Source organism: Entelurus aequoreus, linkage group LG25, assembly GCF_033978785.1.
Source record: "Entelurus aequoreus isolate RoL-2023_Sb linkage group LG25, RoL_Eaeq_v1.1, whole genome shotgun sequence".
NCBI classification, from domain to species: Eukaryota; Metazoa; Chordata; class Actinopteri; order Syngnathiformes; family Syngnathidae; genus Entelurus; species Entelurus aequoreus.
In genome coordinates, this window is record NC_084755.1 from 33,685,036 (window position 1) to 33,709,233 (window position 24,198).

At 38.5% G+C, this 24,198-nt stretch overlaps 1 protein-coding gene across 5 annotated transcripts in view; it reads left to right on the plus strand.

The window, feature by feature from the left end:
- hdac5 (histone deacetylase 5) overlaps window positions 1-24,198 on the plus strand; it is a 122,516-nt gene that overhangs the window by 81,787 nt on the left and 16,531 nt on the right. For all 5 annotated transcript variants that reach the window (XM_062036761.1, XM_062036763.1, XM_062036764.1 and 2 more), the window contains 15 exons: window positions 593-724; window positions 829-938; window positions 1,905-2,021; window positions 3,956-4,067; window positions 10,089-10,196; window positions 11,400-11,593; window positions 11,672-11,790; window positions 11,878-12,073; window positions 17,830-17,938; window positions 20,963-21,096; window positions 21,208-21,328; window positions 21,434-21,483; window positions 21,566-21,673; window positions 21,757-21,812; window positions 21,929-22,016. In XM_062036761.1, coding sequence (XP_061892745.1) covers window positions 593-724; window positions 829-938; window positions 1,905-2,021; window positions 3,956-4,067; window positions 10,089-10,196; window positions 11,400-11,593; window positions 11,672-11,790; window positions 11,878-12,073; window positions 17,830-17,938; window positions 20,963-21,096; window positions 21,208-21,328; window positions 21,434-21,483; window positions 21,566-21,673; window positions 21,757-21,812; window positions 21,929-22,016 — 1,754 coding nt within the window. The remainder of the gene's footprint in view (window positions 1-592; window positions 725-828; window positions 939-1,904; window positions 2,022-3,955; window positions 4,068-10,088; window positions 10,197-11,399; window positions 11,594-11,671; window positions 11,791-11,877; window positions 12,074-17,829; window positions 17,939-20,962; window positions 21,097-21,207; window positions 21,329-21,433; window positions 21,484-21,565; window positions 21,674-21,756; window positions 21,813-21,928; window positions 22,017-24,198) is intronic.

The following is a 24,198-nucleotide window of genomic DNA, read 5'->3' on the forward strand; positions in this document are numbered from 1 at the left end:
TATCAGATTTAATTTAATATTATCTATAGCAGGGGTGTCAAAAGTGTGCCCCGGAGGCCATTTGCGGCCCACAGCTAATGTTTTAAAGGCCCACGGCACATTCTAAAAATACTATTAAAATAAACAAAAACATAACAAAAGTGAAATAAAAAAGCTTAAAGGTTAAATGTAATTTAGAAAAAGTTGCAATGTTGACTAATAAAACAAAGCTGTTTTTTTTTTCTTTCAAACTGTCATTGCTCAAAACATAATATTGAATCAAAATCAATGTTATTATGAATTATTGACCTATCCAAGGTTCCCATTACTTCACATCAAATATTCCACTAAGAAAAATATTTTTGGTGGAAGATTTTGCAAATTTGGTAAATAAATGACCCAAAAATTTATATTTTGTTGTTTTCTTACTGTACCGAAAATGAACCGAACCGTGACCTCTAAACCGAGGTACGTACCGAACCGAAATTTTTGTGTACCGTTACACCCCTAGTATTTCCTAATCATTCTCTTGCTCCATGTTATTTGAAACTATAAAAATAATTATCTCCAAGACAAGAAGTTTCTTTTATGCTCTTTTTTTTCTGTCATCCAGTGTCGGAGCCTAACCTGAAGGTGCGTTCACGGTTGAAGCAGAAAGTAGCAGAGAGGCGCAGCTCTCCACTCCTCAGAAGAAAAGATGGCACTGTCATAAGCACTTTTAAGAAAAGAGCCATTGAGATTTCAGGTAAACACAAAGTGTTTGAATAAACTTTTGGCAATACCATTGTAAGAAATTCTACTTGACTTGTTCAACATACTAATAGTAATTCCTTTTTTGTTTTTTTCCAGTCTCCCCTCTCTGTAATAGTGCACCCGGCTCAGGTCCCAGCAGTCCTAACAGTTCTAATTCGGCCATTGCTAATGGCAACACTGGATCTGTTCCCAACATACAAACTGAGGTATCCACAAATATGAACATGTACAATTACTTTTGCTTATATCCCAACCATACCAGCACCCCCCTCCCCCTCCCAAAAAAAAAGAAAGAAACAGAAAAAAAAACCCAAAGTAGTATCTACAAATGCATCAATTAAATAAACAAAAAAAGAAATAATACATTAATAATAATAATCATCAGAAATAAAATAAACAGATACATATATATATATATATATATATATATATATATATATATATATATATATATATATATATATATATATATATATATATATATATATATATATATATATATATATATATATAGGCACATACATACACATATATACATATATATAGTGTGCAAGGAATTTATATATCTATATATATATATTTACAGCCCGGCCCCCGGCCAATTTTTTTTTATTGTAATTTTGAAGAATTTATCTGAATGTGCATGAACTATTACTGTTCAAAATTGTTTGAAATGTCAAATGTTTAAATATTAACTGTCAGTTTACTGTACTGTGCCAACTATACTACTAAAAGAGTACATATTTTCTATTGTTTCATTGAAAATAAAACAGCAAAGTCCATTTGGCTGTAATCTGTTTTAATTATGAGACACAATTGTGTCAAAGTTATGATTTTTTATTTCATGCTTGAAATAAGAAATTATTACTTTGAAAAAGCAGTTGTATACTTGTGAGTGTTGATGACACAGCTTTGCAACAGTTGATATTCTAGTTTCAAGCATGTTTTACTCAATACAGGTCATAAAATCTCAGCTACAAGCTGTAATATGTTACTGAAATAATTTAGGACCAAAACACTTAAAACAAGTAAAACACTCTTACATAAAATCTGCTTAGTGAGAAGAATTATCTTATCAGACAGAAAATAAGCAAATATCACCATTATGTGAGATATTTAATCTTACTTAGATTTCAGTTTTTGCAGTGTAACTAACTCTTCTGTGTCTGCAGCTTCGATCCCTTCATCAGACGCTAGGGGCTGATGGGACGTTGAGTCCGCTAAGTCTGTACACATCGCCATCTCTGCCTAATATCTCGTTGGGCCTCCCTGCTAACACACACATCACGGTAGGTGACACACACACACACACACTAGCACGTATGGACTCTGATAAGTATATTTTTAACGAATACAGCTTTTTGGTGGTTTAAGGGTTAGCATGTTGTCCACACAGTCAGGAGATCAAGGGTACGATCAAAAGTCTTCATTGTGACATTTCTGTGTGGGCCTGGGCATGCGTGCCCGCATCAGCTTCTTCCCACATCCAAAAACATGTTAGGTGAATTTGGAGGCTCCAAAAAAGTATTCTTTCGTGTAAATGGTTGCTTGTCAATAAGTGCCCTGCAATTGGCTGGTGACCTTGTCACAGTGTGTCACACCTCTCATCCGAAGTCAGCTAGGATAGGATCCAGCTCACTTGTGAGCCTAATGAGGATAAGTGGTATAGAAAATGAACAGATTAATAACAAAAGTGGGTTGTTAATTCTAATAGAGGCAATAACAGTAAAATGACAATCGCTTATAACAGAGGTGTCCAAAAGTGCTGTCCAGGCCCTTTTCTGCCTAACCTGTTTACTGTATATAATAGTCGTACATTTGTATGCCAATAACTGTCCGTACGTACGATGATTTTTGGTGAAAAACACAATCTTACTAAAAGTAGGGTGTACAAAAACAGAGATACCACTGTATCTTAAAACGGGCAAGGATGCTTGCTTTGTTGCAAGCATTATAGTATTTTCCGGACTACAAAGCGCACCGGTAAATTAGCCGCACCCACTAAATTTTAGGGTAAAAAAATGTTTCCAGGGTCTTACGGGCTTCACCAGACTATAAGCCGCAGATGTATACATTGCAAAATGTATTATTTACACAGAAAGATTCGGTATATTTACATACCTTAATTGTTTCCCAACGGTGCCTGTAACCCGGCAGTAAAACGGCTTTTCAAACTAAACCGAACTCATCGTCATGAACCCACTAGCCGCGGAAGCTAGCTCTCCAATCAGCTAAACAGACTCAATAACTCAACGGTGACGTCTTGGTGACTTTACTGAGGAATTTGTGTGACTGAAACAATACAAAAAGAAAGCTGTTGTTAGTTAATAATACTAACACAGACACTCATAAACGTGTTAGCATTAGAGATGTCCGATAATATCGGACTGCATATACTATCGGCCCATTAATGCTTTAAAATGTAATATCGGAAATTATCGGTATCAGTTTCAAAAAGTAAAATGTATGACTTTTTAAAACGCCGCTGTGTACACGGACGTAGGGAGGAGTACAGAGCGCACTGTCCACGCAAAGGCAGTGCCGGTCCAATCACATAATATCTACGGCTTTTCAAACACACAAGTGAATGCAAGGCGTACAGGTCACACTGAGGGTGGCCGTATAAACAACTTTAACACTGTTACAAATATGCGCCACACTGTGAACCCACACCAAACAAGAATGACAAACACATTTCGGGAGAACATCCGCACCGTAACACAACATAAACACAACAGAACAAATACCCAGAACCCCTTGCAGCACTAACTCTTCCAGGACGCTACAATATACACCCCCCGCTATCCCTCCCCCCCCCCCCCCCCCACACACACACACACACCTCAACCCCGCCCACCTCAACCTCCTCATGCTCTCTCAGGGAGAGCATGTCCCAAATTCCAAGCTGCTGTTTTGAGGCATGTTAAAAAAAATAATGCACTTTGTGACTTCAATAATAAATATGGCAGTGCCATGTTGGCATTTTTTCCATAACTTGAGTTGATTTATTTTGGAAAACCTTGTTACATTGTTTAATGCATCTAGCGGGGCATCACAACAAAATTAGGCATAATAATGTGTTAATTTCAGGACTGTATATATCGGTATCAGTTGATATCGGTATCGGCAAAAAAGCCATTATCGGACATCTCTACTTCTAATGTTTACTATCTAACAATTGCTATTTACAGTTTTCTGTTTATGCAATGGTCACGCCCTACAGGCCTCCCAGAACTTGTCAAACCAACAGGAGGCGGAGCGTCAAGCCATTCAGTCACTACGAGCAGGCGGAGCTCTAACTGGGAAGTTTCTCTCGACATCATCTTTACCTGCAGGTATGTATTAACTGCGATATCAGGCTTCTACTGTATTGTCATTAATATTTCAAGTTTGAAGGGGAACTGCACTTTTTTTTTAAATGTTGCCTCTCGTTCACAATCTTTATGACAGACATGACAATGGATGTTTTTTTGTTTTTTTTGCATTCTAAATACTGAATGAATGCGATCAATAGTTTGCTTACAATAGAGCAGTGGTTCTTAACCTGGGTCCGATCGAACTCTAGGGGTTCGGTGAGTCTGGCTCAAGGGTTCGGCAGAGGTCAAGACACACCCGACTCATTGTGTAAATAAAAACTTCTCCCTATAAGCGCATTACGGATACGGCAACAGCAGAAGTCAGACTGATTTGCAGGTGTGTGATTTGTTGTGAGTTTATGCACTGTGTTGGTTTTGTTCTTTGAACAAGGTGATGTTCATGCACGGTTCATTTTGTGCACCAGTAAAAAAACATGGTAACACTTTAGTACGGGGAACATATTCACCATTAATTAGTTGCTTATTAACATGCAAATTAGTAACATATTGGCTCTTAACTAGTCATTATTAAGTACTCATAAATGCCTTATTCGGCATGGCCTTATTATAAGCTTAACCCTCTAACCCTGGCCCTAACCCTCTAACCCTAACCAAATAACTCTAAATTAAGTCTTTATTACTTAGAATATGTTCCCCTAGTGTCCAAAAAACTCTAAATTATGTCTTTGTTACTTAGAATATGTTCCCCATACTAAAGTGTTACCAAAAACATATAACTTCGTCTTGAATTTGAAAAAATATATATATATATTTTTTTTTTCACTAAAGAAGGGTTCGGTGATTGCGCATCTGAAACTGGTGGGGTTCGGTACTTCCAACAAGGTTAAGAACCACTGCAATAGAGCCTATGGGAGCCGCGCAATTCCGCCTATAAAGCCCTTAAAAAACATCTAAACACCTCCATTGAGGTTTTATATACATAATGTAAGTATATATGTAATGTAATAACAGGCACATTTCTAATAACATTTTATATTTACTTATTTGAAACATTTTAAGCATACGCGGCGCATTAATTTAAAAAACGCATCACTTTTTTTTTTTCCATCACTGATTATTACTCACTGCAGACTTCATGAGACTCAACAAACTTAATAAAACATCACTTACTGTATAAGGTCTGATGCCGACTGGATGTTCATATATTCCCATTAAGGTGAAAAATGTCTCATAATCCTCGCGAAGAAACGAGGTGGGGGGACAAGCAGTGTTTTCGTGTAAATTGCTATCAAAATGTACCAACTTGTCGGAATACCTACACAGACATCTTATGATCTAGAATAAACTTACAGGGAGCAAGGAAGCGAGAAAGCAGCAGACCACTCGATGATGTAAACATAGGGACACACGGATGTGATCACGGCGCCAATATAAATAGTTTGTCTGTGTTAGCACTTATAATAACAATATCACTAATACTAGGTCAATATTCAAGTCACAAAATGTAAATTGAGTATTTTTGGCGCTTTTTGAATGGTTATTTATTGGATATTATGGGCAAAATAGAGGAGCTCCCACTGGCTCCGCTGTAAGCAGACTTTAATTTACTTTTATTTACAAGTTAGAATGAATTAAAAAAATCCATCCGTCGTCATGTCTTTTATAATGATTGTGAACGATAGGCAAAATTCCCAAAAAAGTGCAGTTCCCCTTTAAACCTTGGTGCTATTATTATAAATAGTGGCCATTTCTACTTGCAAGTCTGTTTTCCTCACAACTTAATGCTTTTTCTCATATGTAAATATGACTTGAGGTCATTTGAATTTGAAATATGGACTTTGCAAAATTGCGAAAGGAGATGGGCCTAAACCCCGGTGGGTGATTTGAATTGAATTTAGTTATTTTTTTTACACTTTTTGTGATGAAGATGTAAGATGTTTTTGTCCACAACAGATATAAGCATGTGACATCTATAATTTGTTTTTGTTTTTTTATTTGTGCAATCTCAATGTTTAATTTTATTTAATTGAGTTTTTCTAATGCAGTTTTATAATTTTGATCATTTGTTTTTACTCTTCAGTTTCTCAGTAGTAAGCCCTGAAATGTACTTAGCTCATGCAATTATGTTGAAAATCAAGACAACACAGCGAACTTGTTTAAGTCGGTCCGGTTTATGACAACAACCAGTCTGTCGGCCAACTCATCAAATTCCGATCTACCGCGTTCTTATCACTAAAAAATGCCAACTTAAGCAAACGTCGCCGTTGTCAACATAACATTTTTGTTATTTCTTTAAAAAGATGGATCCGTTAGTGACAACAGCAACATACACTACCGTTCAAAAGTTTGGGGTCACATTGAAATGTCCTTATTTTTGAAGGAAAAGCACTGTACTTTTCAATGAAGATAACTTTAAACTAGTCTTAACTTTAAAGAAATACACTCTATACATTGCTAATGTGGTAAATGACTATTCTAGCTGCAAATGTCTGGTTTTTGGTGCAATATCTACATAGGTGTATAGAGGCCCATTTCCAGCAACTATCACTCCAGTGTTCTAATGGTACAATGTGTTTGCTCATTGGCTCAGAAGGCTAATTGATGATTAGAAAACCCTTGTGCAATCATGTTCACACATCTGAAAACAGTTTAGCTCGTTACAGAAGCTACAAAACTGACCTTCCTTTGAGCAGATTGAGTTTCTGGAGCATCACATTTTTGGGGTCAATTAAACGCTCAAAATGGCCAGAAAAAGAGAACTTTCATCTGAAACTCGACAGTCTATTCTTGTTCTTAGAAATTAAGGCTATTCCACAAAATTGTCTGGGTGACCCCAAACTTTTGAACGGTAGTGTAACTACCGTATTTTCCGCACTATAAGGCGCACCGGATTATAAGGCGCACCTTCAATGAATGGCCTATTTTAAAACTTTGTTCATATATAAGGCGCACCGCATTATAAGGCGCATAGAATAGACACTACAGTAGAGGCTGGGCTTACGTTATGCATCCATTAGATGGAGCTGCGCTAAAGGGAATGTCAACAAAACAAATATGGATTGTACTGACACTTCTACTTGCTGCTCTCTGTTCAACAACCCACTGTTCCAGTTTGTCCTCCAACTGTAGCCATCTCGCTTCGTTCCCTCGGAAACTCTGTTTAGTCTTCTTTACTTGGCGCAGGTCATCATGTTGCTTCCTCCACTTCCGCACCATTGATTCGTTAATGTTAAATTCTCTCGCTGCTGCTCTATTCCCGTGTTCTACTGCGTGACTGATGGCCTTGAGTTTAAACTCTGCGTCGTAAGCGTGTCTCTTAATAGGAGCCATTTTTGGGTCTTTACATAAAGTTTAGGTCTCGCAACTACGGTAAGCAGCCGCCGACTTCATTTTCCCCCATAGAAGAAGAAGTTCTTCTTCTACGGTAAGCAACCGCCGATTTCATTTTCCCCCGTAAAAGAAGCGCTTCTTCTATGGTAAGCAGCCGTAGAAGGGGGAAAATGAAGTCGGCGTAGTTGCGAGACCTGTTGTGGCTCAATATTGGTCCATATATAAGGCGCACCGGATTATAAGGCGGCGCACTGTCAGCTTTTGAGGAAATTGGAGGTTTTTAGGTGCGCCTTATAGTGCGGAAAATGCGGTACCTTCTAGTTACACTGAATTAAAATGTACCCACAGTGACTTCCTGTTCAGCGCAAAGCGAGCTTCAGAATAAAATATGTACGCACTTAGGAAAACTTTGTTGTCATTGTAGTCCAAACACATAACACAATTACCCCAGCAGCTCTGTTAGATAATCAATCAATCAATGTTTATTTATATAGCCCTAAATCACAAGTGTCTCAAAGGGCTGCACAAGCCACAACGACATCCTCGGTTCAGAGCCCACATAAGGGCAAGGAAAAACTCCCAACCCAGTGGGACGTCGATGTGAATGACTATGAGAAACCTTGGAGAGGACCGCAGATGTGGGTGACCCCCCACCTCCCTCTAGGGGAGACCAGATGCAATGAACGTCGAGTGGGTCTAGTATAATATTGTGAAAGTCCAGTCCATAGTGGATCTAACATAATAGTGAGAGTCCAGTCCATAGTGGGGCCAGCCGGAGACCATCTCGAGCGGAGACAGGTCAGCAGCGCAGAGAGAAAGCAGCGCATAAGAATATTACATCGGCGTAGATTGGGTAGAATTTCTTGATCCTGTTCCCATGTTAAAAGTTAAAGTACCCATGATTGTGTGTCTGTTGGAAATAAAGGATCCAATATGAACAACACTCCCAGTGCAGTACACAAGACATTTGTGGCAATAACAGCAAAGCACAACGATGGAAACAAACTGCACAAATATTATTATTATTATTATTATTATTATATATATAGTATTGCCCATTCTCCTTATGTCTAAGGCAGGGGTATCCAAAGTGCGGCCCGGGGGCCATTTGCGGCCCGCAGCTAATTGTTTACCGGCCCGCCACACATTCTGGAAATACTATTGTAAAAATTAAAAAAAACATTTAAAAAATCTAACGAGAAAAAGTTGCAATGTTGACACAAAAGCTGCCATGCAGGCTGTTTTTTTTCTTTTGTCTGTCTTCATTTTTCTTTTTTTGCCATTGCTCAAAAAAAAAAATGATGACAAAAAAATCCATGTTATAATGAATTATTTTCAGGGCTCCAATTATTTCAAATATTTCACTTTAAAATGTTTTATGTGGTAAATATTGCATATATTGTGTAGTAGCCATATAAAAACATCAAAGTTTTCTTTGACAAAATTGCATAAAACAAACAAAATAATAGTTCCAGCATAAAATCGACAGATATATCTGAAGTTGATCTCGTAACTTAAGTGTTGAAAGTAAAAGAAAAAACTAATAGAATTGTATCACTTTATGAGTGGGGCACCTTTTGGATCTCAAATATATTTAGTGATTTTTTATTGATCTTTTCACTGTGATGACTCAAAAATATGAAATAATTCAAATCAATGGTGTCCTGCATTATTGATCTTTTAGGGCTCTAATTACTAAATACTGCATATTTCAGTTTTACTATAAAAAAAACTACCGGTAAGTTGTTTTTGACAGAAAAGCCATAAAACATTTTTTTTAATTTGTATTACTTTATATCAACTTGAAGTTGATATAGAGATTTACTGTAAGCGTTAAATCATTTAAAAAAAATAATAATCTGACTTATTTTTAACATTTTAATGACTGAGACCCTTTATGGTCCCCGGGACCCCTAAAGGTAAAATTAATAAAAATGCATATATTTTGTTATGGTTTGAAAATGAAAAATATCAAAATGGCCCCCACATGTTTTAATTTTTCCGTGTGCGGCCCTCAGTGGAAAAAGTTTGGGCACCCCTGGTCTAAGGCAAAAGTGAAAAGTAAATGTGCAAGCAATGTCTACTTTCAGTTTTAGTTATGTTGAGAAGCGCAAGTCAACCAGTCCAAGGAGGGTAGATTAAAAGCGTTCCACTCTAGTTTTTTTAAGTGGGTCTTCTACTCCTTTTTAGCCATGTTGAATTGTGCAAATCATATTGTGTTCCCTATTGTACTTTTGTTAAGCGTGATAGAAATAAACTAAACTATGACCTAATAATGACCATGGGGAAATGTAAGTCGCAGGGCGAGACCAGTTGAGAACCCTTGACTTAACAATAATTGGCTTCTAGCAAGGCGGTTGTGCTGTCATTGGGTTAGCTGGAGAGCAGAGCGCTATGCCCGGCTGACCTCTTGAGGCACTTTGTTACCAGCAGATAAATCGGTTTCTCTGAGATACTGTGGGGGGGGAGTGCAGAGGAGAGATGAACACGAGCTGAAACAGACTCAATAGCTGCTGCTGTAATTCCTGTCCTTTTATTGTTTTATAAAAACTGTCACAAATGTTTTACAAAGTATGGCCCAAAACCAGAAATTGCCTTGTCATTTAATATATTTTTTATTATGATTAACTGGCATTGTTGAATGTTCAAATATGATAAATATTTGTTAAGTATTTTTTTGTTGGCTATTTTTTTTTTTTTCCGTGGTAGGACATGATGGAGAGACTCCACCATCAGGCGCTCATTCTGCTCATTCCTCGCTATTGCAACATGTGCTACTACTGGAGCAGGCCAGACAACAGACCGCTATGCTATCCGGTACACACATAACACACCCGGGGACACACATGCACAACAATTTTGATGCCTCTACAGTTTAAAAAAATGGTGTCCACACTGCAAAAAGTCAGTGTTCAAAAACAAGGAAAAAAAGTACAAAAATGAGGGGTATTTTACTTGAACTAAGCAAAATTATCTGCCAATAGAACAAGAAAATTTGGCTTGTCAAGACTTTCCAAAACGAGTAAAATTAGCTAAGTTCAATGAACCCAAAAATACTTTAAAATAAGTATATTCTCACTAACAAGTGCACTTTTCTTGATAGAAAAAAAAAAATATGAGACCTTTTTGCTCAATATGTTGAAAAATATTCTTAAATGAAGTATATGCTAGTGCCATTATCTTAACATAATGATATGGCGCTCGGTATTACATTTCTTGAAACCAGCAAACTTATGCTAAAAACTAATGTATTGTTCTTAATGGAAAGGCAACAAGGCAACTGCTTGTTACTCTCGGGGTCTCCTAGCCGCTCAGGCAAATCATATTGTCTAAAAATGCATTTTTCCATCGATAACATGACGACATCGCGTCAAGTGCGTGCTCTTTCAGTCAATTAGTGCGCATATATACAGCCCGGCCCCCGGCAAAACATTTTTTATTTGTAATTTTGAAGAATTCATCTGAATGTGCATGAACAATTTCTGTTCAAAATTGTTAGAAATGTCACATGTTAAATGTTTCAATATTAACTGTCAGTTTACTGTACCGTGCCAAGTGTACTACTATAAGAGTACGTATTTTCTATTGTTTCATTGAAAATAAAACAGCAAAGTCCATTTTGCTGCCATCTGTTTTAATTATGAGACACAATTGTATCAAAGTCATGATTTTTTTTCATGCTTGAAATAAGAAATTATTACTTTAAAAAAGTAGTTTTATACTTGTGAGTGTTGATGACACAGCTTTGCAACAGTTGATATTCTAGTTTCAAGCATGTTTTACTCAATATAGGTCATCAAATCTCAGCAACAAGCTGTAATATCTTACTGTTATCATTTAGGCCCAAAACACTTAAAACAAGTAAAACACTCTAACATAAAATATGCTTAGTGAGAAGAATTATCTTATCAGACAGAAAATAAGCAAATATCACCCTTATTTGAGATATTTAATCTTACTTAGATTTCAGTTTTTGCAGTGCACCTGACTAATGAATGTTTTGACTTTCCACCCAATCAGTCCCCATTTACAGCCAGTCGCCCCTGGTTACGGCAGAGAGAGGCGTGTCCAGCGGCATGCGATCAGTCAACAAGCTGCCTCGTCATCGGCCGCTGGCTCGTACCCAGAGTGCACCTTTACCCCAATCGCCCCAGGCCCTCCAGCAACTGGTGGTTCAGCAGCAACATCAGCATTTTCTGGAGAAACATTACAAGGTACACACACACACACATGACCACACATCTACCGGCTATTTGTTCATGCTCTAGCATCACTTAACTTGTATGCCGTAGATGCTTTCCAAGGGGTCGGACCTTCCCAGGCCTCCTCCCACCCATCCCGAGGAGACGGAGGAAGAGCTAACCGAGACCAATGACATGCAGGAAGACGACATAGGCACAAGCATTCACAGGTGAACACCACCCAAGCCACGTATTCAGTGTCCATTTGTATTTATGTAGTGCAAACACTCATTTCGAAAGCATTTTTGACCAACCAGACTTCAGAAGGAGGGTTCTGACGACAGCACAACAACCTCGGAGCGACATAGTGCGCATTCAAAGAGCGAGGAGGAGCGAGGAGTTGTGCACGTGAAAGGGGAGAGTACAGAGAGTGAACTCGATGAAGAGGATGAGGAAGACGATGTTATCCAGCTGGGGGAAGGTGATGAAGACAGCAAGGGGAGCTCCTCTCAGGTTTGAGCCTGTTTAAAAAAAAAAAAAAAAAGAAAGAAGGAAAATCATCTTTGACCCTAGTTGTAATTTGAACTGTTTAAGTTCTAGTCGGATAGTCAAATCTGCTTATGTGGACAATCTTTGTCGACTAACTCATCAAGTCCTGGTTCATAGTGTTCTTCTAATTGCTAAAAAATTGCCCGCTTAAGTTGACATTTACATACATGGCTGACCGCTGAAATTAACTTTCACCAACTCTTTGACAATGAGGAGCTCACCTGCTCAGTAAGTAAATAGCAGCACAAGCAAATTAGCTCTCTGTGATCACTTAACCACTAAAAATAGTTTGTCTGCGTTAGCCATTATAATAACAATATCGCTAATACTTGGTTAATGTTCAGGTTACAAGATTTAAATGGGGTATTGTTGGCGGTGTTTGGACGTTTTTTCAGAGTGCTTTATAGGCGGAATAGTGTACTCCCATTATCTGCATTGTTAGCCACTTCGTACTTGCCATATTTTACAACTTATAGTGCATTAAAATAAGACAAACATGTGTTCTAGTCTTACATAGGAATTGTTGAGGAGAGGCATAAACATTTTTTTAAGTGCAGTTCCCCTTTAATTGTTATTGAATAAGATAAAAATACGGCAGCGACATGCGTATAAAATCAGTGTTTACCATTCTGTACATTCATTTAAAGGCCTACTGAAATGAAATTTTTTTATTTAAACGGGGATAGCAGATCCATTCTATGTGTCATACTTGATCATTTCGCGATATTGCCATATTTTTGCTGAAAGGATTTAGTAGAGAACAACAACGATAAAGTTCGCAACTTTTGGTCGCTGATAAAAAAAAAGCCTTGCCTATACCGGAAGTAGCGTGACGTCACAGGAGGAAGGATTCCTCACAATTCCCCATTGTTTACAATGGAGCGAGAGAGATTCGGACCGAGAAAGAGACGATTACCCCATTAATTTGAGCGAGGATGAAAGATTTGTGGATGAGGAACGTTAGAGTGAAGGACTAGAGAGGCAGTGCAAGGTGTATCTTTTTTCGCTCTGACCGTAACTTAGGTACAAGGTCTCATTGGATTCCACCCTCTCTTCTTTTTCTATTGTGGATCACGGATTTGTATTTTAAACCACCTCGGATACTATATCCTCTTGAAAATGAGAGTTAAGAACGCGAAATGGACATTCACAGTGACTTTTATCTCCACGACAATACATCGGCGAAGCTCTTTAGCTACTGAGCTAACGTGATAGCATCGGGCTCAAATGCAGATAGAAACAAAATAAATAAATCCTTGACTGGAAGGATAGACAGAAGATCAACAATACTATTAAACCATGGACATGTAACTACATGGTTAATAATTCTCAGCCTGGCAAAGCTTAACAATGCTGTTGCTAACGACGCTGAAGCTAACTTAGCAACCGGACCTCACAGAGCTATGATAAAAACATTAGCGCTCCACCTACGCCAGCCAGCCCTCATCTGCTCATCAACACCCGTGCTCACCTGCGTTCCAGCGATCGACGGCGCGACGAAGGACTTCACCCGATCACAGATGCGGTTGGCGGCTAGCATCGGCTAGCGCGTCTGCTATCCAAGTAAGTACTCCTTGTTGTGTTGCTACAGCCAGCCGCTAATACACCGATCCCACCTACAACTTTCTTCTTTGCAATCTCCATTGTTCATTAAACAAATTGCAAAAGATTCACCAACACAGATGTCCAGAATACTGTGGAATTGTTTGATGAAAACAGAGCAGTTTGTATGGTGACACATTGGGTACGAATACTTCCGTTGCCGTCGTGACGTCACGCGCATACGTCATCATACATAGACGTTTCCAACCGGAAGTTTAGCGGGAAATTTAAAATTGCACTTTATAAGTTAACCCGGCCGTATTGGCATGTGTTGCAATGTTAAGATTTCATCATTGATATATAAACTATCAGACTGCGTGGTCGGTAGTAGTGGCTTTCAGTAGGCCTTTAAAGAAAATAGATTTGACTCTACTGGTTTGCCCTCATTCAAACACATTATAATGTGTTTGAATGTATAGCGTGTCATTACAACTCTGTAGACTAGATGGTGGTATGCATCATAACCCCACTTATTAACACAACTCAGCTGATCTGTCTGTGAATAAGAAGACGTAGCAAGACGAATACGTGGTTCCAATTTAGCAGCTTTTTTGCTATATTTTGTGAGTCCAGGTTGTGTTCACCTGACGTCACGTCCGGCTAATATAAATATGCAAGACTCAAAGTGTTGGGCCAGCGAGCATCTGTCGTCATAGCGTTCTGGGCGGAAAAATGCCCTATGCTTGCGTTGTTTTAGGCTTTTGGAACTGTTCAAAACGAGAGGAGGATAAAAGTGTATTTAGAGTTCCTTTAGAGGTAATCAAGAAGGACAAAAGAGAGCAAAATTTTATGAGAAACAATGAGAAAAGTTCAAGCACTGCAGTCCAAGGGAGCAGATCGAATCGTAGAACGCACGAGTTTGCAGATATACTTTTAACATTTAGTATTTCCCATTTAAGTATTTTCTTGGTATTATTTGAATTTTATCTGGATCAGGTTTTGGAGTTCTTAAAACGCATTTTTGCTAAGAGTGTTTTCCTAAACCACCAACTCGGCGAGTCTACATAAAAGTAAGCAAATGTGAGGAAAACCTATAAGAGTTAAGCTTTTACCAAAGGCAGAAATCGTAAATGAATCTTTCAGCACATACACAATGTTGACATTTATACTTGTATTTTGATAAGGACGGGGAAAAACATGCGTACTTGTAAACTGCGCGTGCAACTGACATGGCTGGAGATGCAATGTTAAATGATGAAATGCAATATTACCTGAGCAAAAATGATGCATGATTTATTTATTGTTATTTAGAGTCTTGATACCAATTTCCTTGACCCAGCCACACACAAAAAAGTTGTAGACCTCCATGCTTTCCCAAGTTTTCATCTGCTTTGTCGTGTAGAATGATGTCTGGAGCACCAGATAATTCGACATGTCTGGGAAGGCGACCAATGGATAATCCCTAGGATCGCTTGACAAATGTTATTTTGATAACGTATATTTGTAGATTAAATTGCATAAATAGATTTTTTGCTCTTATCTACCTTTAATAGTACGATCTAGGCCCCTTGCGTTCTCCGATAGTTCGCACTCTGTTTGCTGCACAGTAGCCATGTTGGTTTGGTGACCCACCACTTTGTTTACTTTCGTTCAAAAGTCACATGACAGAACACAACCTATTCAGACCCAAAAATGAGGACACCCCCGGATGTAACTCTTCTACACCTTTGCACACAAAAGGGGAACATTTGGCAAAATATCTACTATGTTGTGTGTGTGTTTATTTTTCTGATAAATACACCAAATTATGTTATTATTCCCCAATGTTTGACCCAATATAATTGACTTGAAATTTCAAGTCTGATAGCGAAATTTGTTCCACATATTTGTTGGGACCGTCAAGCACTTCTTTGTAGGGATTTGAACAAGATCGGTCGATAAAAATGGTCTTGACTGAGCTAATACGTTACGTTAGAAGTCTGACAGCATGAGCCTGCAACATCTTTTTTGAGATTGTAATCCACATCGTAGGAGTAATTGCAATTTATATACACTACCGTTCAAAAGTTTGGGGTCACCCAAACAATTTTGTGGAATAGCCTTCATTTCTAAGAACAAGAATAGACTGTCGAGTTTCAGATGAAAGTTCTCTTTTTCTGGCCATTTTGAGCGTTTAATTGACCCCACAAATGTGATGCTCCAGAAACTCAATCTGCTCAAAGGAAGGTCAGTTTTGTAGCTTCTGTAACGAGCTAAACTGTTTTCAGATGTGTGAACATGATTGCACAAGGGTTTTCTAATCATCAATTAGCCTTCTGAGCCAATGAGCAAACACATTGTACCATTAGAACACTGGAGTGATAGTTGCTGGAAATGGGCCTCTTTACACCTATGTAGATATTGCACCAAAATCCAGACAATTGCAGCTAGAATAGTCATTTACCACATTAGCAATGTATAGGGTGTATTTCTTTAAAGTTAAGACTACTTTAAAGTGCTTTTCCTTAAAAAATAAGGACATTTCAATGTGACCCCAAACTTTTGAACGGTAGTGTATATTATTAGAGATGTCCGATATTATCGGCCGATAAATGTTTTAAAATGTAATATCGGAAATTATCGGTATCTGTTTCAACCTCCAGATTTTCCCGGGAGACTCCCGAATTTCAGTGCCCCTCCCGAAAATCTCCCGGGGCAACCATTCTCCCGATTTCCACCCGGCCAACATTATTGTGGGTGTGCCTTACAGGCATTGCCTTTAGCGTCCTCTACAACCTGTCGTCACGTCCGCTTTTCCTCCATACAAACAGCGTGCCGGCCCAGTCATATAATATATGCGGCTTTTACACACACATAAGTGAATGCAATGCATACTTGATCAACAGCCATACAGGTCACACAGAGGGTGGCCGTATAAACAACATTAACACTGTTTCAAATATGCGCCACACTGTGAACCCACACCAAACAAGAATGACAAACACATTTCGGGAGAACATCCGCACCGTAACACAACAGAACAAATACCCAGAACCCCTTGCAGCACTAACTCTTCCGGGACGCTACAATATACACCCCCCCTTGAAGCTGTGTGTCTTCATTGTTTTTGTAACTGTTGTTTTGAGGCATGTTTAAAAAAATAATGCACTTTGTGAAAGTCAAGGTATAGTATTTCCCATAGTTGTAGTGGGTATCAGGATTATCTTAGGGAGAGCATGTCCCACATTCCAAGCTGCTGTTTTGAGGCATGTTAAAAAAAATAATGCACTTTGTGACTTCAATAATAAATATGGCAGTGCCATGTTGGCATTTTTTTCCATAACTGGAGTTGAAGTTGTTCTCTTATTTTGGAAAACCTTGTTACATTGTTTAATGCATCCAGCGGGGCATCACAACAAAATTAGGCATAATAGTGTGTTAATTCCACAACTGTATATATCGGTATCGGTTGATATCGGAATCGGTAATTAAGAGTTGGACAATATCGGAATATCGGATATAGGCAAAAAAGCCATTATCGGACATCTCTATATATTATATATAATAACATTTAACCAAATAGATTTACCACCTCCCACAAGTTCTGAGTGACTCACGAGACCATAGAAGGTTTGACATTTTGCAGAATGGAATTTGTTTATGAATTGTACACCGTCACATTGCTTAGTCACTTTTTGACACGCGTAGATACACACACACACACACGCACACACACAGTCAATTGTATAGTATAAACCCATGTCAGTATAAGAAGCAACCAGACAGATTATTTTCATTCTATGCTGGTGAAAAAGTCAAGAGTCTTGCAGCTGGGTGTCTAGTCAAACGACTCTTTGAAACACGCACACACAAACTTCATTTGACGCTGCATTGACATCACCAGCTGGTGACTCAACCACTGGACTCATTGGTGTGTGCGCGCGTGTATGTGTGTGTGTGTGTTTCAGAATCTCTGCGTCTTCAAGTGTGTGCTTTTGTGTCCACCCACACATGATGACTCACACAGTTCACAGTAGGGAGCACAGCAATATTCCTTATGTATTGTCTGTATAGAACTGCACAAACCTTCATGTCTATTCACACACGTTTTGAATACTTCAAAATAAAAAATATTCTGAAAACTTTCAAAGCAAAACACTGTAACCTTATATTTTAAATTTCTCTCACCTTCCCATCAGGCTTTGCCGCAGATGGGTGTGTTCTCCTCGTTAGCTCACAGACCTCTGGGAAGAGCACAGTCTTCTCCTGCATCAACTGTCAATCCGGTTAAACATCTCTTCACTACAGGTCAGTACTATGTGCTCAGCAATTGAAAGTAATTATACATGTTGCTTAACAACAGGAAGAAGATGCTCACCAAATGTCAACATCCCCCTGAAGTAGTGTATCTACAGTATGTAGCCAAACCTATTAGATGGTTTTCCAAATGTATTTTAATTAGTGTCCATGCTTTATCATTATCATGCTTCAAACTCCGCTTCGCAAAGCTGTGCACTACAAAACGAGCAAATTGTAGCCTGACTTCCTCATTTTGATAAAAAAAAATATTTTTCAGTATGAAATGGTTCAAAAACGCAAAAAAAATTTGACGCACTTTTAAATAGTTTTCTGTTACAGATTAAAGCGCTATATTTAGAAAGTTATTCTTTGTTGTGATGATAAGGATACAATGTTACGCAGATGTGATTTTGTAGATAAATTATACTGTTTACAGTCCCGGTAGGGTTTGGAGGGCGCAATAGTGATGTGCGGATCGACACATAAATATCGATACCGTTGATACCAGAATTGTATGCTCTAGAATCAAAATACCGATACTTTTAGTACTTTAGTTCAGGGGGTCCAAACTTGTTTCCACCAAGGGCTGCATACTGAAAAGTCAAATAATGTATGTGGGGGCCATATTGATATTACTTTTTTTTTTTTTAAAGCTAAAAGCAGATATTGTGTCAGCTTGTATTATGTTATTACTAGTCATCAGTTAGAACATTTCAGCTTTTTCTCATAACATATTGATTTTTTTTGCTCTTTTTTTCTTACATTTTTACTGTTGTTTTTTTCCCATGTAAGAATAGAATGAAATGATAATAACAATAATCCGATTGTGTACCTGCATTACCGAGTGTGTCAGAAATTCTGCCTGTACACACATTTAAGTGTTTACTATGGTTGTTGTAATTTTTTAAATAATTAATTCATAAGTTAGTATTATTTTATTTTTATATTAAATAACTAAACTTTGTTTTTATTTTAAGTATGTATTTTTATTTTGAGAGCTTTTAATACTTTAGATTAGGAGTGTCTAAACTTTTAGATTTTTGTTATGATTTTGTCTTCTGTTTTTTCTTTTGTATTAGCTTGGCTATATTGTTATTCACATCACTCAATATAATTCAGAGTTTAAAATAAATAAATAACTCTGTATTGTATTCTTTATGGCCCTGCGATGAGGTGGCGACATGTCCAGGGTGTACACCGCCTTCCGCCCGAAAGCAGCTGGGATAGGCTCCAGCATTGCCCGCGACCACGATAGGGACAAGCGGTAGACAATGAATGGATGGATGTATTCTATATGCTAGAGGATATGTTATTATTTGAAGCACACAACCTGAATTTTACTTTGTTTTGGATCAGAAAGAAAATCAGTGGTATCGCACATCACAAAGGTGCTAATTGTTTTCTTTTTCCGTGTGGGGGCGAGACAGAAAATAATTGAGAAGCACTGATTTAAACTGTTTGGTACAATAACTGCTGTTTGCTGTGCATTCAAGCTTACACGTGTCCTCTGTAAAGAGCATACACATTTGGCTAGAATGATGTCGAACAGAATTCCCAGGAAGTGACATCACACAAGTGTCTTGTAACAGACAGGCAGTTGATCCGCGGCTCAAAAGCATCCATGCCAGTTTATATTGATAACAAAATAGGCAGGCTCACAGGATCAAGAATTTAGAGCACACCTCTAAACAGCCCTTTTCTGAGCAGTTGGTTTTGAAGTGGCTGTCCTGTTATGTTTGTCCTTAAGGTTTTATGGTGATTTTAGTGGTAGAAGGGCATGGTATCAAACATCAGTCGCACCCACACACTTTTCTTTGTGTAATCACCAGTGTTGGGTTAGTTACTGAAAACCAGTAACTAGTTACAGTTACTAGTTACTTTATTTCAAAAGTAACTCAGTTACTTACACCAAAAAGTAATGCGTTACTGTGAAAAGTAAGTATTAAGTTACTTATATATTTCTTTATTTTTTTAAGGCCCCCTTTAATGCCCTTTTAGCCTTCATTTCAGTACTGTTATTGCACTGGAGAATAATACAATCTGTTGATCAACTTGACACGCATTTGCATTACTGAACTCTGCTAAGCAATATGGTCTACACACAACACACAAAGACAAATATATGTTTCAAAGGGCCAATTTATTTCAGGCCAGAACAAATTGACAAAAGTATTTCAAATAGCTGCAACATAACATACATAAGTAACAAACAGCATAATAACAACATAGCTGTAAACCAAGGAAGGCACAGAGTACATACACAAAGCCTTACCAGGCGTTTTTTTCTGAAATAAAATCACGTCTGAAGCCCAGAACACTCTACACATTTCCCCAGTTTTAGTTTAGAGATAAGGAAAGATTGGCCTGGCCCACTAGCATCCCTCTTTATGTTTGTGAACTTTATAGTCTATACATTTAGAGTGATGTGATAATCAAACACTCTAGAAGTCTAGAATGAAAGAGTATATAAGAGAATTGACAGAGTGTGTGTACCTTCAGTGCGCAGTGCCTCTTTAAAATCCAGCCGCTGTTGCTTAGGAGGTGAAGTGTGTCTCTCTTTACTGGCTTCGTCGAAGCATGTTGCTTTTGTAGCTGTTTCAGCAGATTTGAATTGCTAGGATAGGATCTTTGATCCAAGACAACTTACATTTAACTAAAATGTTCTTTTCTTTGTGGTCGACAAAAGAAAAGTAGTGAGAATATCTCCATGTTAAGAAACTTGACTTCGGCTCTGCCATGTCTTGTTAGTCAACACAGACCAACCCCCCCCCCACCTCCCACCCCGCCCCACACCCACACACAGAGCAGCACGCCTCTTCTCCGTCGCCTTTTCTGCAGCTCTCCAATAAAGCACACTCAGATCCTCTCAGTTTCTAGTCGATACTGCATAAAAAATAACGCAGCAACGGTAACTGAGTTACTGGATATAAAAAATAACGCGTTGGATTACTATTTACCGCCGAAAGTTTATTAGTACCAACACTGGTAATCACTGCATTTATGTTGCTTCTTATTCTGTTTGGTGTTCTCCAGGTCTTGTTTATGACAGTCTGATGTTAAAGCATCAGTGTGTATGCGGCAACGCTCACATCCACCCAGAGCATGCTGGAAGAGTGCAGAGTATCTGGTCAAGGCTGCAGGAGACAGGCTTGCTGGGTCGCTGTGAGGTAACTGCACACACTCACGCAGACACTTGCATAAATACTCGCACACACTTGCACCCAGAAAAGTTATTGTGCAAAAAAAAATTCTCAAGCTCTCACTTTGTGTCTGAGCAGAGAATTCGTGGGCGTAAGGCGTCCCTGGACGAGATCCAGACTGTCCATTCAGAGTTCCACACTCTGCTTTACGGAACCAGCCCGCTGAATAGACACAAATTGGACCACAAGAAGCTACTGGGTACCAAATTACCTATTTTTTAAATTTTTACTATGAATATAACAGTTGAATTAAAGTGAAATGTCCGGACATCCTGGTCATTGTGTACTCTTAATACCTGCTCAGGTCCAATCAGCCAAAAGATGTATGCTGTCCTTCCCTGTGGAGGAATAGGGGTGAGTTTGTCACTTCGACCATGTTTCTCTAGGTATGTAGGCAACGTTTAAATTGTTTGCCGTTCTTTGCTACCCCCTGCAGGTGGATAGTGACACTGTATGGAACGAAATGCACTCGTCTGCAGCTGTCCGCATGGCAGTGGGCTCTGTTATTGAGCTGGCCTTCACAGTGGCAGCAGGGGAACTGAAGGTAAACCCATATGGAAGTATACATTCACACAGTCTTCTAAAAATAACAACGTCCTTTATTGCCTCTTTCTATCTCTTCCCCAGAATGGCTTTGCAGTAGTGCGTCCACCAGGACATCATGCAGAGGAATCCAATGCCATGTCTGTACAGCACCAAGATATTGAAAATAAATGTACATATTTGCTCTATCATGAGGGGATTCCTTAAACTGTGACTCTTTGTTTTTTTGTTTGTGCGTGCATGTGTGTGGGAGCAGGGGGTTTTGTTTCTTCAACTCCGTTGCCATCACTGCCAAACTGCTCCAACAGAAACTGGGTGTTGGCAAGATACTCATTGTGGACTGGGTAAGTGACCATCCACATTTATACACATATATATTATATACTAGGCTGTTAAAAATTACGAGTTAATTCATGTGACTCTAGAAAGAGGTACAGCAGCCTCCGAAGCAGAACCTCCAGGTTCTGTAACAGCTTCTTCCCTCAGGCCGTAAGACTCTTGAACGCATCATAATTATCCCCTCAATTCCCCCCCAAAAATGAATAACTCGCTGCAATATAAAGACAATATAACATACATCCATAAACCTGGATTCATATGCAAAAGTGCAATATATTTATCTGTACAGTACCGGTAATCTATTTATTTATATCTGCAACTTATTGCTTTTTTATCCTGCACTACCATGAGCCAATGCAACGAAATTTTGTTCTTATCTGTACTGTAAAGTTCGAATTTGAATGACAATAAAAAGGAAGTCTAAATCTAGTCTAAGTCTTATGTGATTTATAATTTCAGATTAATCATCCATTTATTTTGAGCGCACACGCTCCTTTACCTTTATCGCAGATGGTTACCTGAAAGGCGAAGCACGTTGTTATATGGAAAGTGTAAGGTCAAAGCATACGTCAGTGCAAAGATGAGTGAGGAGATTCCGACTGGTGTGCACGCTGGAAAATTTCACTTCAAAATAAACCCCGACAGGACTTTAGATAAAAATGTTGGCAAGTTTTGAACAAATAAATGACGTGCAGTCAATTAACACATTTAAAAACTGTTCCTCCATGACATTCTGTCTACAATATTAGGGTCTTTTCTTTGGTTAATAAGCAAGTAATTTACTTTGATTAATTATGATATATCTAAATTCAAAAGTGTGGTTAATCTGATTAAAAAATAAATAAATAAATAAAAATATTTGACAGCACTAATATATTCCCACTACCACAACAAACCATGTATAAGTTGTTAACTACTCGGTTGACCATGTAGAGCAGGGGTGCCCACACTTTTCAGCAGGCGAGCTACTTTTTAAATGACCGAGTTGAAGGGATCTACCTCATTCATATATATAACTTATATTTATTTATTTATGAAAGAGACGATTTTGTTAACAAGTTGAAAAGTGTTTAATGAAATGGGGGTGAAATCACCAAAAAATTATTCCCGGGCGTGGCCACCGCTGCTGCTCACTGCTCCCCTCACCTCCCAGGGTGTGATCAAGGGTGATTGGTCAAATGCAGAGAATAATTTCGCCACACCTAGTGTGTGTGTGTGACAATCATTGGTACTTTAACTTAAATAATACGCCCGAATGCAGCTGAGATAGGCTCCAGCGACCCCAAAAGGGACAAGCGGTAGAAAATGGATGGATGGAATACAAGCATGTTGAACACATATATATTCCTTTCTTTCCTGAAGACAAGAATATAAGTTGGTGTATTACCTGATTCTGATGACTTGCATTGATTATAATCAGACAGTAGTGATGACAACGTCCACATTTTTGAATGGAGGAGAAAAAAAAGTCCTCCTTTCTGTCCAATACCACATGTAAGTGGTTGCTTTTTGCCATCTTATTTGTCCAGCTTCCATACTCCTTCTTATACACTTTACAAGAAATACATTGGCGGCAAACTCTGTGGCTTGCGGGCTTGTACACGCGAGCTTTCTGAGACTCTTATTTTGTTAGCGCAGGCAGGATAGAGCAGCGCTTTTATTGTGAAGACAGGAACTATGTGGTCAGTCTTTAGGCTTTTGACAGGAGGTATGGATGAAATAAAAACTGTTTCTCGCTTCCCTGACGGTCTTTTTTTCCTCCACACTGAGCTCGCAGCAGCCAGCGTCATCTCACAAGACCCTCGGGTGCCGTGAATGTCAATCAAGTGGCGAAAGTGACGTCATAGTGAAGATTTCTGATCGCAAATTTTTAGGACTATTTTTTCAACGCCTAGTTGGCGATCGACTGACACACCCTCCACGATCGACCGGTAGCTCGCGATCGACGTAATGATGTAGAGCAAGGCAAAGGAGTTTTTTTTAACAGAGGGCAAAAATATAAAATAACAAAAATAATCATGATTGAAATTAAAATCAGAAAAGAAATTTGTCATAGAAAGAATCATAATTTAAATTAAGATCAATCAAAGAGTGTAGATAAAATACTTTCAGTTGTTATATGCACAGTCAAGTAGAAGTGTTTTCAGGCTGGATTTGAACAATGCCAACGTTGAGGCCAGTCTCACA